This window comes from Dryas octopetala, chromosome 6 (genome assembly GCF_963921425.1).
Source record: "Dryas octopetala chromosome 6, drDryOcto1.1, whole genome shotgun sequence".
Lineage (NCBI taxonomy): Eukaryota > Viridiplantae > Streptophyta > Magnoliopsida > Rosales > Rosaceae > Dryas > Dryas octopetala.
In genome coordinates, this window is record NC_141371.1 from 9,389,582 (window position 1) to 9,403,560 (window position 13,979).

The following is a 13,979-nucleotide window of genomic DNA, read 5'->3' on the forward strand; positions in this document are numbered from 1 at the left end:
ATAAATACTAGAAGCCAAGATGCAAGAAGAGAATGTAAGATATGTGAGTTTAGATTGAATTGTTTGAAAGAGAAAAAAATAAGAACCTATTACAAATTAGATAGTGCTTTTACTTCTAATTTATTACGTACTGATAATATTTGACATTTTTTATGTGACGATTGCTAAGGAGAGTTCAAATTGTTAAAGAAATTTGTGGATGTGAATATGATTACTTTAATTTCTCGTTTCCTATATATTACTCCCAAAATAGGCTCTAAGCTTTATATAATAATAATAAGTAATATTTTGAACTTTTCAAACTTATCAAAGCCGTAAATTTATAAAGTAAATCAAATAACTGCACATATTTTACGTTATTCAATAAAATTTATTCACATATTTAGTTTAGTCCGACGAACACACGTAAAGAGTGTTGATTATTGAAAGTACATATATAGTGAGAATTCTATACCGATCTCTCACATAACGATATATCATATATAATCTCTTAATTAAAAGAGTTCTATCCATTAACTAATTAATTTTAAATTAAATGCTTAAACTTTACTATCTGCCTCTTAATTAAAAAAAAACACTTATACTATTTGAGGAAAGCATGCTATTAGAATATTAGTAACCTTGTTATACTTATACCTTAAAAATCACATCATTCAAGTAAATTTGAAACCACAAAAAAGAAATTATCATCATCATTAAAAAGAAAAAGAAAACCATTGATATCATACCCTCTGGTGAGCGATGGGTTATATATGGAATGACGAAACTGCCCTCGAGAAATCAACTGCCAAACGGTAAATCCGTGCCTTGAAGAATCCCAAGAAATCCCTCCCACTGAAAATGATAAGGAAGCGTCCATCGCAAGAAATCCTCTTTTCGTTTAGTTTTCTCTTCTTTTATATCCAATCGCTCTTCATCTCTCTATAACTTATCTGCCCAACTACATTTATATAATTTATATTTATAGAATCGTAGAGCTATATATAGAGGATTATAGATTGCCAATTTCTTCCCATCTCAAACTCCTCTGCGAATTTGTCTCATTCTTGCTCTCTTCTCTCTCTCTCTCTCTCTCTCTCTCTCTCTCTCTCTCTCTCACACAGAATCGGAAATCAAACCCATTTCTTCTAAAGAATCAATCCCTTCTTGGGCATTTTTCAGTGCCTTTCAAAATCTTTAACATACAGGTAAATGAATGGTTCTGCCTCTGCGACTACTTCTTTCTTCTTCTTCTTTATAACTACTTGTTTATAACAAGGTAAACCAATCAGCTTTTGTCCATATTTTTTTTTCTGGGTTTTTGAAATGCATATACAAGAACATTGGCATTAATAGTGTTGTTGCTTGTTGCAGGAGTATACTTTTGTCTGTGTTTGGATTAAGGGATTGATTTGAAGATGTTGGGAAGCTTGATTACCAGATGTCTCATGTATGTTATGTTATGATTCGTGTTTTGGGTTGGGTTGCTTTGGTCTTCAACTTTACCTTTGATTTTCTTTTTTGGTTTCTTGCTTTTGTTGGTTGTGTGCAGAATGTTTCTTGGGTATGCATACCCTGCATTTGAGTGTTACAAAACTGTGGAGAAAAACAGAGTTGAGATTGAAGAACTCCGGTTTTGGTGTCAATACTGGTACGTGAAGACCATGTCTTAGGCTCTTAGCCATAAGGGGTGCCATGGTTGACATTCAAATTCATGAATTCTTTCATTTGTGATTAATAATCTAGTTTAATTTTATGAATACCTCTTGCCCAATTCATTTTCATGACTCTTTCATTGTTTGGTTGTCATCTCATATTATTTAAATATGATATTTTCTTGTAGCCAATTTCATTAATAATTGTTTGATATATGGTTCTTTAAATAGCACATTTACAACTTAGACTTGCTAGATTGAACCTTTATAAACCCGAAAACATTCTGTCATTATCTTAAACACTTGTAGCTGATTTGAAATTCGTGGTATTTTTCTCGTTGCCCAAAATGAGTTGCAAACAAAAAGAATATTTTGTAAGACAAAAATTGGATGGAATTGATGCTTTTATGGTTCATGGCAGATCGTCCCCTGTAGATTGATTTGTTATTTACTCAAATTTCTTGTATTTAATTTGAGTCGCTATCAATGTTAAATTAGTATGGTTGATTGAAAAGCATTCCTCTGACATATCTTTACAGATAGAATATCCCATGTGCACAGAATGGTCAATTATCATATATAGCAATTAATAAGAGAAATGAAGGCATATTTCAAGCTTCAAAATATTTGCAGTCTCTGTAGCATCGTCCAATGAATATAACAAAACATTTGCAGGATCATTGTGGCACTTGTTACGGTTCTTGAGAGGCTTGGAGATGTATTCATTCCATGGTATAAATCCTGCCCTTGATTTTGGTTAAAACTATTTCGTACCGCGTTTATGAATCTCACTTGTGTTAGAAATGTGATACATAACACTCCACGTGATCATTTAACATTCTTGTTGTAAAGTGTGCTAAAGTCTTGTGAAATTTGAAGGTTGCCCATGTATGGTGAGGGGAAGGTGGCCATTTTTATCTACCTTTGGTATCCAAAGATCAAGGTAAGAAAAGAAATACTTGGAAGGGGAATGAATTGCGATTATTTATGTTGGGGGGAATATTTTCTTGTCAGAAAATCTAATTTAGGAAAGGTCTACAATAACTATGCGAGAATTGAATTGAATTGAATACATTTTGAACTATGATGTAGGGAACTGCATTCGTGTACCAGACCCTGTTGAGGCCCTATGTGGCAAAGCATGAAACAGACATCGACCGGAAATTACTGGAGTTGAGAGCAAGGGCCTGGGACTTGACCATTTTCTACTGGCAACACGGCGCCCAAATGGGGCATCAAGCAGTCTTCCAAGTCCTTCAGTACATGGCTGCTCAGTCATCAAAGTTCACCAAAACCACCACCACAGAGGTAGCTCTTGTGCATTATCATCAGCATTCATGCTAGAGCCTATATGTAACATTTTCACATACACAAAATTAAACATTCCAAGCTTTGGGAATGTAACAAAACAAATTGAATTGAACCAACCTTGCAGACGCACACAGAGGATGATGAGTCGAATCCGAAACCGCCGCCTTCGAACCCACCATCGTTTCGCAAAGCGAGTGGGAAGAACATCAAGTGGCCGCCTCCATCAACGCCGAATGGCACAGCCCAAACAGAAGAGGAAGCAGCACAACAAAGCCCAAGTTTCAACGTTAGGCTTAGGCGTTCCAAGCCAATCCAATAAACACAAAGTGAAATGCTAACAATCCCAATTGTACAAAGATCGTAGGGTTCCGCGGAGGGTCCACTTTTAGAAACAAACAAAAAAATTGTACAAATCCCAGAAACAGAAATTCATAACTCTTGTCTGAAAATTCAGACTCAAATACAAATTCATTCATTTTCTTTGAGCTTTTGTGAGTGTTTGCAAACTGTGAAAGTAAAAATATATTCAAAGAGAAGTAGTGATGTGATGTCAGCTGACCCGGATGCCGAGGGAGCGGAGTATCCGGTGGAAGGCTTGGGAGAGGAAGGGGATGAGGCGGTGGCGGAAGAAGGAGAGGCAGGTGGCGGAGGACAGGTTGAGCCAGAGGCGGCGGAGGAAGTGTGGGCCGGATGGGCCGGAGGCGGAGGACATGGGCTGGAGGTAGGCCCAGGCGGCCTGCTTCACAAGGCGGTTGCGGATGGAGATCTCGTAGCCCGAGTTGCCGGCGGAGGCGGCGGTGGGGGACTGCACGGCGGGGGCGGAGGGGATGAGGTCTTTGAGGGAGGTGTAGGATTCAGAGGTGGTGGTCTTGAGGGAGAGCAGCTCCAAGTCCAGCTGGGGTGGGGGTGGGGGTGTTACGCCGCCGTTTTGGGAAGGGAAGCTGGAGCTGTGGCGGGGCTTGGTGGTGGTTGAGCTGGCGGAGAGGCCGAGCTTCGCGGGGACCACGACGGATGTGGCGATGGAGTTCCTGCGGCGGAGCTGCTTCCATGAGGGGAGTAGTAGTGGTGGGTGTGGACTGACTGCGGCGGCGTAGTCGTCCATGGTGGTTGAGAGAGAGGGCAGTGTGTGTGTGTGTGTGTGTGTGTGTGTGTGTGTGAGCGCGCGCTCAGGAAAAACACCCTCTTGAGTCTTGACTTACGGCGGCTTGCGTTTGCAATTATTTGGCTACTCACTTTCTTGATAAAAACATTTTGGGGTGCGGCCCGCCGGTCTCGCACATGACAAATATATGGGCTCCACTAGGGGTGGGCACGGGATGGAGGGGGATGGGACTTACCTCATCCCGTTCCCATCTCATGATTTGAGTTCGGGATCGGTACGGGATGGGATGGAGGTTTGGGATTATGGTACCATCTCGTCCCGTACCAAAGTGATTCGGTACGGGTTCGGTACCATCCCGATCCCAAACAAAAAAATAATAAAAAATTAATTATTCAATTTTTATTCAAGATTCATCTTCAAATAATAACCTGTAAACAATAAACATAACCTATTTTTATTCAACTATACAAACAAAACAAGAATTCAAGTAATAAACTGTTTTTATTCAAAATTGAAAATTCATCTTCAAGACTTCAACAATTCAACCAATTATTCAACAATTCAAAAAAACAACAATACAACATAAACTTCAACAATTCAAATATTTAAAGTTTCAAAGTTCAAACATAAACTCATAAATCAGTAAATCACAATTAAGCCTCATGGCTTATTTACCAAATCCAAACTAAAAAACATAATTAAGTCTTATGACTTATTACATCCCAAACTAAAAAAAAAAACTGAATTGGTGCGACGGCGACAGAAGCTGGTGCCTGGTGCGATGGCCAGAGGCTATGGCGACGGCGACAGAAGCTGGTGCCTCGATGACCAGAGGCTATGGCGACGGCGAGGGGAGAGAGGCTGCCAGTGGTGCAACGCGCAGTGGTGCGATGCGACTCGATGACCAAAGGCTGTGGCGACGGCGAGGGGAGAGAGGCTGTGTCGACGGCAACGACGAGAGACGGCGACGGCTTCGAGGGTTGGGATGCGAGAGACACTTCGTCGAGAGGCACTTCGTCTGAATCTGAAGTGGGATGCGAGGGACTGAGGGAGAGTGGCTGTTGGGAGAGGGTCGGGCTGCGAGGGCGAGTGGCCGCTGGGAGAGGGTTGGGCTGCGAGGGCGAGTGGCCGCTGGGAGGAGTCTCTGAAGTCTGAGAGAGTGAAACTGTGAGAGTGATTCAGATTTCAGAATTGGGGATTAGTGGATTACTGTAGTCTGTTTGAGTGTTTTCGAATTTTAGGGATCAGGTGAGGTGATTCAGATTTCATTTCAGGCATTTAGGAAATAGGTTACTGAATTAGGATTGTTAGCCTGTTAGGCCATTTGGGAGTCTTGGGCCATTGGGCCGTGAGCGGGTGTGGGTTGGGTTTTTGGGTGAAAGACTGAAAGTTAAAAAATAAAATGGGTTTAGTGATATTTGCCTATTTGGGCCCATTAAATTATTAAATAATTAAATTTTTAATTGTTCGGTACGGGACGGGATCATCCCGGTATTGAACCTTCAGGACCGATCCCATCCCGTTTAAGATCGGTACGGGACGGGATCGGTACGGGATTGAAAAAAAAAAAACGGGATGGGACCAAATGATACGGAATGGCACGGAATGGGATGGTTTCGGTATTTTCGGTCCTAATGCCCACCCCTAGGCTCCACCATGAGTCCACAACTATATTATTTAAAATTTAGTAATCACATTAAGAATTAAAGATAGGAATCATTCGATAGGAGTATTGGATTATGTGATCTTAATATCTTATTGAATGTAAACTATGTGATACATAATCCACTTTTTTTTTTGGCCAAGAATACATAATCCACTTAAATATTCATTAATTCTATAATTTTGAAAAATATTATTTCTTTTATTAATTCAAAATATTCAAAGACGTACAAAATGTTACTGTAGTGCAAAAGTATAATGATTGTACAGTGTAATTAAGGTGCGAAAACTAATAATTTTTGTTTCAACATTCTATGTTATTATATTATCTTTAAAATACTATAATCTCCACATGTAAATTAATAAATAAATTAAAAGTGTGTGAGACTCTTATTAGTTAAATGCATGACATGATATTATTAGTATTTTCTTTACATGTCGGTGTTTTAAATCTTGGAGAAAGAATAACAAGATTTTATCTAAGTAGTGGTCAAAGAAGATATCTCGCCATGTTTTTAAAGATTGATTGTGTATAAAACATTTGGTATAGTATTGACTCTAATTCTTTGGATTGTCTCTCTTAAATGGAAAATATTTGGAAACATCAAGGTAAATGAAATAAGGTGAATAAGGAGGATAATTTCTTCCTTGAGGACTGTAATCTCCTATAAATACAACATATTTGTACTTGTACAAAATATATATGACTTGAGTATTGGTATTTGTACCCAAAAAGAAACTATGGCTGTACTATACTACTATTTGCTCCTTATGTTATGCTCTAATTGAGTTGGGTTGGAGCATTCGATCCCTACAACATAAAGGCTCTGTAGGGTCGGAACAATTTCGTCGCCTGCTTCATTGCTTCATGTGTATCACTTTTGTCATTGACGTATGTGTTGGTTGCTTATACGTTTAAAAACGAAACAAACCTAGAACGTGACAGTCCATTCTGAATCCTTCAAGTTCGAACTTCAAAAGAAGCGAAGAAGAAGAAAAATAGTGAAAATAAAATCCACATATTTATTATTTCAAATGAAAAGGAAAAAGGATTGAATGGTCTCTCATCACTCGGCCATTTGGTTATTTAAAACTTTTTCTGGTCTAACTTATATGGAGGTTCAAGTTGGGAAAGGCAGAAGAACCAAAGAAAATTGTAAAAAAATAAACAATGAAAAGAGAATCAGGCAAAGCTTAGGCCAAAGTTGACACCTCAGTATCTCACCACTATCATATTATAGATTTATACACATGCATATGCGAATCTGATGTGTGCTAGTTACGTGGTGTTGAGCTGGATTCCAAACTGTGTTCTATATATGAATAATTACAGAATCTGCTCAAAAAGTTAAGAGGTGAACCAAGATCTCAAAACACTATAGAAATGGTATAAAGTTTTGAATGAAATGCAGCATAGATGAGGTAAAATGGCGCATGCAATTAAAAAAAATGGTATGTCGACAATAGTATTATCAAACGTTTCAACAATGTAGCAAATGATTAACATAAAATCAGATTAAGCTGAGGCCTAGAAATCTTTGATGCCTTGACAATATAAAGCATGCCTGCACTGCAACATGTTTAAAATCACAGCATTTACAGACAAGGTCATCTCTACAGTCCAAACAGAACCTACGGACATCAGAGAATGAACATACATCATACAACTGGATTATTAGATTCAGCACTACTTTCTACCATTATTTAGTGCACCCTACTCATTCCTCACTGGATATCCGCCGCTTGTTAAAGTATCATAATTAACTCTTTATTCCTACGACAAGGGTCAAAGACATTACCGAACTGTACAGTATAACAATAACCCCAGCTTGTCATCATCAGCTTCTTCCAAGAGCTTCGCCTGTTTTCATTTATCGGGCAACTACTTGGCGTCTCCAAGCAATACTTGACGGATATAGAAGGCCACAGACGGGGTAGATACATGAGATTTCTACAGATAGCTCGTTACACAAACCAAGATTCACCGTTGGGAGAAGTTAAAAGCATGAGATGGAACTTGGGCAATCCCAGATGGCGGAGTTTGGGGCCTTGGTGTACTGACATGAGTCAGTGCAAAGTCAGCATTTAGTATGTCTGTCCCATCCCATTCAACACCAGCTATAGTTGTCATAGTTAAGGAATTGAGCATCCACAAGTGAGATAATAATTTATTACAAAAAAGAAAGAGTGGGAGAGGGGGCAAGGGGAAAATAAAAAAAGGGAACATCTTTGAAAGGGATACAATCAGATCTCCACATATCTGTAATGCTAACTTCAGCATCAGACAAAAGCCAGTAGTCTGCATCATTCTGCAACATTAACAAAAAGTTAATATTCAGCCAGAACACATTCCACCAGAAATTTAAAATTTACCTAATTATATATACATAATTGAGGATAATTATCGTTTTGAAAAATCTTTTGCATGAGCACATGGAATTTCTTATGCTCTATTTTCCTGGTAGAGGTTGCAAGTATATTTTTCCGGTAGAGGTTTGCAAGTATTTGGGTAAAATCCATAGGCAGATATATGTTTGACAAACGTATCCACATACAAAATAATATGTTTTCAGACAATTATCTGATGTACTTTATTTCCTTGAAAACATATCCAACCAAGTCTTTCTATATTTTGTTCAGCCTTCTGATATCATACAAATAAATAAAATGGCACATCTTAGGGTACATCTTCACATCACCAACTAAGTGCTAAGTAGTCCAGCTAACAAGTACAAATCTGAGGCTTATATGCAAGTCATATTAAGGGTGTAGACCTCTGTTTTCTTAAACTCCTATATATCCTTTCCCGTAATAGACTTTCACTCTTGAAAATTATGCTCTTTTTTTTCCCTTTTCAATTATTTAAGAAAACAAATCAGTCATAATAATTATACTTACATCAACATCAGAAGGAACAATCTTCATCATTCCCCCAGCAAACTCCTGACAAACATTAATATCATCAGTGCACGTCTGATCAGCCTGTTGAGCCTGAGGTTCAAGATCCTTCCCACTGCTCTCCACAGTGACAACTTCTGTTATTGGGTGTTCATTAGACCCAGAAGCAGAAGCAATTGGGAAGCTCACAGGTGGCTCAACGCCATTCATCTCCTCAAACTTCTCCTCAAATTGACTAAAATCAAGCAACAAATAAAGAGAAACAAATAAATAAAATCACCTATAATCTAATTCAGCATGCAAAACAAGCAGGTCTTATTCAGATAGAAGAAAGACCATAAATGTCTACAAATGGATATTTCATCAACAAAAAGGAAACAATACCTGACAAGGTAGACATCAATGGGTCCCATTGAGCTTCTAAGTATTATCCGGTATCTCCTCTGTGGATAGTCGACAGCCTGGTGTGCATTGAAGGAGAATCCCATCATATATCAAAGAGAAGACATATAGAACATGTACCTTCCAAGAAAAGTTATGCTCTTGACTTACTTCATCCGGATCCGGGACTTCCAAGGTGGTTCCATGTGGAGCTTTAATTGCTATCAGGGTTTCATTCTGGCAAAGAAAAGGCACAAGTAGTTTAATGGAAAATACTAAAGAAATCAGTGTTAGAAGTGACACAAGATACTCACATGGAAGCAGGGTAGGCCCTTAATGTCTTCTTCAGTCACAAAAAGCCACCTAGAGTAGGAGTTGAAGATACCCGATAAAGATACCACAAACAACGTATGAGTAAACACGAAAGCAAGTACTTAATTATATAAACATAAAGAAGGGGAAAAAAAATTCTGAAAACTTGATGGACAAGAAGATTTTACTTTTGGTTGTTTGCATCTCCACTAAAGTCCCTCAGTTTTTCCTGCATCTCTCTGCACCAGTGTGAAAGCATCAGCATCTTCCAACAGTTTCAAGATAGGGAAATTGATGTTAAAAAAAAAAATCAACTACATAAACCTTATTCGGTCATCTAATGTGCGCTCTTTCAAGGATAGGTTTTCAACTTCTGCCTGCAGGAAAAAAACCCCGACTTGAAATTTCATCTGCCTTGAAAAGCTACTAAATTGTCATGGTTTCCTTTAATTCCATGGTTTTTATAGCAATGTAGACAGATGAAATTGTGGATCTAGGAACTAAGAAATATTATGTGGGCATGTATTCATCAATTCTAAGTACTACAGAATAATCCCAATTCATGATATTTCAAAAGACAACAAAAAATGAAAAAAATAATAAGTCCCTAGCCTTTGCATGATAAGAATTTGAAATCAACATTCAATTACCTGTAATACAGAGAGATCACCATCCACCTCCCCTGGCCTTGAAGCATCAAATCCCCTAATCAATCATTTAACCCATTCTTGCATAAGTTCCCATGTGTTCCAAATCTTTTTAGAACTTGAATTGAATTTAGACACAAGAAGAAAATTTTTAGGATAAACTATCTTTACTTCCAACGTATTCTGTTCTTGAGCTTCTTTTCAATGAGACCTATGCCTTCCAAGACATTTGTAATGTCATATATCCTCCTCTTCTGCACCTGTTTCATTTGGAACCCCTTTAATCAGTAAACAACTGAATGCAGAGAATATGTGTGTGCGTATGGTGCTCAGACAGAAAATGATTACCTCCAAAGTTTCTGCTGCTTTGTTTAGGTCAAGAATTCCATCCTCTGCATGCTTAATCAAATTGATGAATTTTTTTGTCAACAGACCTGGAAATTCAAGTACAGTTACAGTGGTATCATTTGGCAGCCTTAAGAGCTGTACAAAAAACACATGCCAAATACAAAAAAACTAATTCCAGGATTACCTAGAGAACTGTCATAACGACAGCTGCCAGCTGGAGTAAGAGGACAAGGTGAACCTGCATGTTAACAGAAGCAAACCAATTAGATTCTTATTATCTATGGAACAAGATAGTAAAGAGTTAAAGCATATTTAAGCCAGGAAGAACAAAATATGATCCATACAATCCAACTGACTTTGTTACTTTCGACAATGCTATCCAATCTCTTTTACATGGACTAAGCTCTCCTTGAAGCTCATCTTGGTGATTTGTTGAATTTAGACTAAAAATGATAGAAGTCAAGAAAAAACTTAAGAGATATAAAAATTTCTCACCAATATTTGACACAGGTGTTTGAGGCCCAGATCTACTGCCCTTAGAAGCCTTTGACCTATTGTTTGTCCTTCCCCCTTTTGTAGACACAGGAGTCTGAAGGGGACTGTTTACAATATTGGTATATCCAGGACTGCTAGTCCAATCACTGTACTCAACTTCATTGTTGTCCACACCGCGCTTCCGTATAATTTGCTGAAAAGTAGCAGCAAAGTTGAAGAATCCTCATAAACAATAGGCTCAAGGCAACTTAGCAACCATACAAGTTCAAATGCACAACTATAGTGGATAAATTACATAATTAATGATACCAATGAGATAAAAATCACAATTCAGTTTAAATGAGGTGGAGGATGGAGAATGTAAATGAAAATGGAAGACTTTCTTGCCGCTCATGAGTACATTTAAGTGCACAAAATACCAAATAAGCATACTTCACAGTTACGTTAAGGAATACGACCAAAATAATAAGGAGTCAAAAGAAAGTACGATTGTTAAACAGACATGCAAGCACTCTCCCATAAGAATACAATCACTGCAAGCACACAGAGAACAAATGCACCTTTCTTCAAATGTTAATAATGTGATAAACTTTATTATGCAAGCTATCGTACATATCGGATTCCTCAAATCACTGTCATTGTCAATATGCCTGACTACATTTTTCGAATATTAATTTATACACCTTACACCAAATGAGCAACAATTGATTCTTAAAAGGAGCGAAATACTACAACTTGAAAACCTATATTCGAATCAGCACCTTCAATCCAGATTAGGCAGCACAGTTAAGTGTTACGCACATTGCAAATCAACACCATATCAAATAACCATGTCTCAGTCCTCCCCTCATTGCAAATTTTGATCCTGATTCTTCACTCTTACAAGTTACATGCACTTACAATAGAGTAAATCGATAATTTGAGAAGCTCCTAGAAATTATGGAATATCTTAACAAGCACTACCTTAGTGGTAGTTGACCACATAGTATTAGTAATGTAAATAATTTTTTTAAGAACACAAACAGCATCGATAAGCTAATCCAAAGTTTCTGGTGACAAATTTATTCCAATCACATAGAAACCCTAAACACACAAACAAAAAGCCAAACAAGCACTCTGAAAGCACTCAACCACCAACCTCACCACAATTACCCTCAAATCTTCCAGTAATTACAGCGCAATTCACCTAAACAAAGCAACGCAGGGATAGATAGATAGATACACAGATGACCACAAATGACAAACACTCACGGGAGATCGAACGACGATAGCTTCAGGTTCCTGGTCGGCAGGTCTGCGAGCACCACCAGCCAATTGGTGATAATCATCCGCCGGCGGCTTCCTCAGCTCGAACGCCAGGTGCCGCCTGAGCGGCGGCAGGATCTGGCTGCCGGCTCCGGTCGCCGCAGTAGCCGTCGTCGCCGCCGGTGCCTGGCGGTTGGGAGCTCGAGCGCAGCCAGACATGGAGGCGATCGAGCGGCTCGAACACTTGGCGGTGGTCTCCGATTGCCGAGACGATCAGAGAGAGAGAGGGAGAGAGGGAGAGAGGTGGATCTTAGGGTTTGGGGAATCGAAGAGAATCGGAGAGAGGGAGAGTGGGGGAGGGGTTTAGGGTTTAGAAGGTGAGAAAATGGGATCTGAGGGGGTAGAGAGAGAAAGAGAGAGAGTTAGAGAGAGAAGGAGGGGGTAAGAGGGAAAGTGGAGTTTTGGGGGGTTAGGGGGAGAGCTAGCAGAAAACGAGGGAAGGGAGGGAATTTTTGGTTTCGGATAGATGTGGAGGGAACGCAGCGAAAAAAATTAATTCGTTAAGCTGCTTTTCTATTTCTGACCCTCGAATTTTTTAAAATTCTGTTGTGGCCCTCAGGTTCTACATTCAATATGGTCGGAACCTTTTTTTGCTTCAATATGGTTAGGGGAGGAAAAATTATCCGAAAAACTGCCGCCGACCGACAAACCACCCGAAGCACAACCGAAACAATCGAAGGGAGGGAAATTGATCCAACGGCCAGCGATTTTCTACCCAACCAACGGTTGTCGGTGGTGATTTGAAAATCTCAAACTATCGGAAAACTACTACCGACCGACCTTATATTCTTCTTCTTCTCTTCTCTGCTTTTTCCTACCGGCTACCAAGCTCAACAACACCCAGCTGCAAGTCTGCAACATCGTCTCCGCCGCCTCTACCCTTCTCGAAATTGTCTAGCTCCGGTGCTGTAATGTTGGCGGTGTTGCAGGCAAGGGAGCCGGAGAAGAATAAGAGATCGTGGCAGTGTCCAAAGTTGCAGTGTTGTTGAAGAAGATAAGAAATGAGAGAGAAGGTGACCGACCACCACCAATACTAAAGTCATCGGTAACTGAAGGTGTTCGAAGCGAAAGTGGTTGCGTTTCTCCCCCTTTCGCCGATATCGACACGGTTGTCGGTTGCGCAATATCAGTTCGGTTACCGAATCGATTCCACCCCTAAATATGGTAGGGAAGTTACAACTAATATAGAAAATATAGAAATACAAATTTAATAAATATATTGAGCATTGAAAAAGAAAGATATATTGAACTAGCTTGCAATGTATTAAATTTCATATTTTTAGGGTTTCGAAATCGAAACACATATTTAACAATTTTTCGTGAAAATTTTTTGAAATTTTTCTATTTTCTCCAATTTCAGAAATTCACCAAAAATAGCTTGAGATTCCAAATAATTCACCGAAAAATTCTACAGACTCATATTGATGAGTATTAATTTCCTATGACCTCAAAACAATCAAATTATTTTCAGAAAATTATGAAAAATCCTACTCTCATAATTTAATTCTAAAAATAATAATAATTGTCAAATTCTTGAATTTTCCATTTCTAAAATTTATTTTCACACAACTAATCTCTAGAACTACAACCAAAGGTCTAAGTTTGTTAAAATAAACTTAAGAAAATTTCTAATTCCTTTAAACAAACCTTAAAATAAGTTTTAAAATTTTAAGTAACAAAATTACCATAAGCCAAAATTTGGGTTGTTACACTCAATAAAGACAAAGTTTGGTTGGGTGAGAGGCACAGGACAAAAGGAAGGAAAGAAAAAAAAATGAAGAGAGAGGCACGGGAACAAAAAGTAAGGAAAAAAAAAAGGACGGGGGGTTTAGGGCCTTTGGAAAGAAAAAAAAAAGTTAGAGATTTTGTTTAGTTATTTTAAAC

General features: G+C 38.6%; 3 protein-coding genes across 4 annotated transcripts; 1 reads left to right on the forward strand and 2 right to left on the reverse strand.

Annotated features, from left to right (window-relative positions):
* The first annotated feature begins 1,109 nt into the window (after nt 1–1,109).
* LOC147282145 (putative HVA22-like protein g) lies at nt 1,110–3,513 on the forward strand. Of its 2 annotated transcripts, none has more exons than XM_086247173.1 (7): nt 1,110–1,187; nt 1,354–1,429; nt 1,532–1,630; nt 2,310–2,366; nt 2,514–2,577; nt 2,727–2,942; nt 3,070–3,513. In XM_086247173.1, exons 2-7 carry the CDS (start codon nt 1,398–1,400, stop codon nt 3,262–3,264), a joined length of 663 nt encoding a protein of 220 aa, XP_086103299.1. In that variant the 5' UTR covers nt 1,110–1,187; nt 1,354–1,397; the 3' UTR covers nt 3,265–3,513. The 2 variants fall into 2 exon arrangements, with proteins under 2 accessions (XP_086103299.1, XP_086103300.1); XM_086247174.1 differs by lacking the exon at nt 1,110–1,187 and adding an exon at nt 1,193–1,258.
* On the reverse strand, nt 3,359–4,117 carry LOC147282146 (uncharacterized). The gene has a single exon (XM_086247175.1). The coding sequence runs from the start codon at nt 4,045–4,047 to the stop codon at nt 3,496–3,498; it is 552 nt and encodes a 183-aa protein (XP_086103301.1). The 5' UTR covers nt 4,048–4,117; the 3' UTR covers nt 3,359–3,495.
* A 3,041-nt stretch (nt 4,118–7,158) lies between these two features.
* Nucleotides 7,159–12,495, reverse strand: E2F3 (E2F transcription factor 3). Its single transcript, XM_086246929.1, has 14 exons — nt 12,042–12,495; nt 10,791–10,983; nt 10,480–10,533; nt 10,296–10,381; nt 10,119–10,207; nt 9,951–10,005; nt 9,625–9,677; nt 9,489–9,539; nt 9,303–9,351; nt 9,160–9,225; nt 8,992–9,068; nt 8,608–8,842; nt 7,952–8,018; nt 7,159–7,827 (listed from the first exon to the last, which is right to left on the reverse strand). The coding sequence occupies exons 1-14, from the start codon at nt 12,252–12,254 to the stop codon at nt 7,691–7,693; spliced, it is 1,425 nt and encodes a 474-aa protein (XP_086103055.1). The 5' UTR covers nt 12,255–12,495; the 3' UTR covers nt 7,159–7,690.
* Between the last annotated feature and the right edge of the window lie 1,484 nt (nt 12,496–13,979).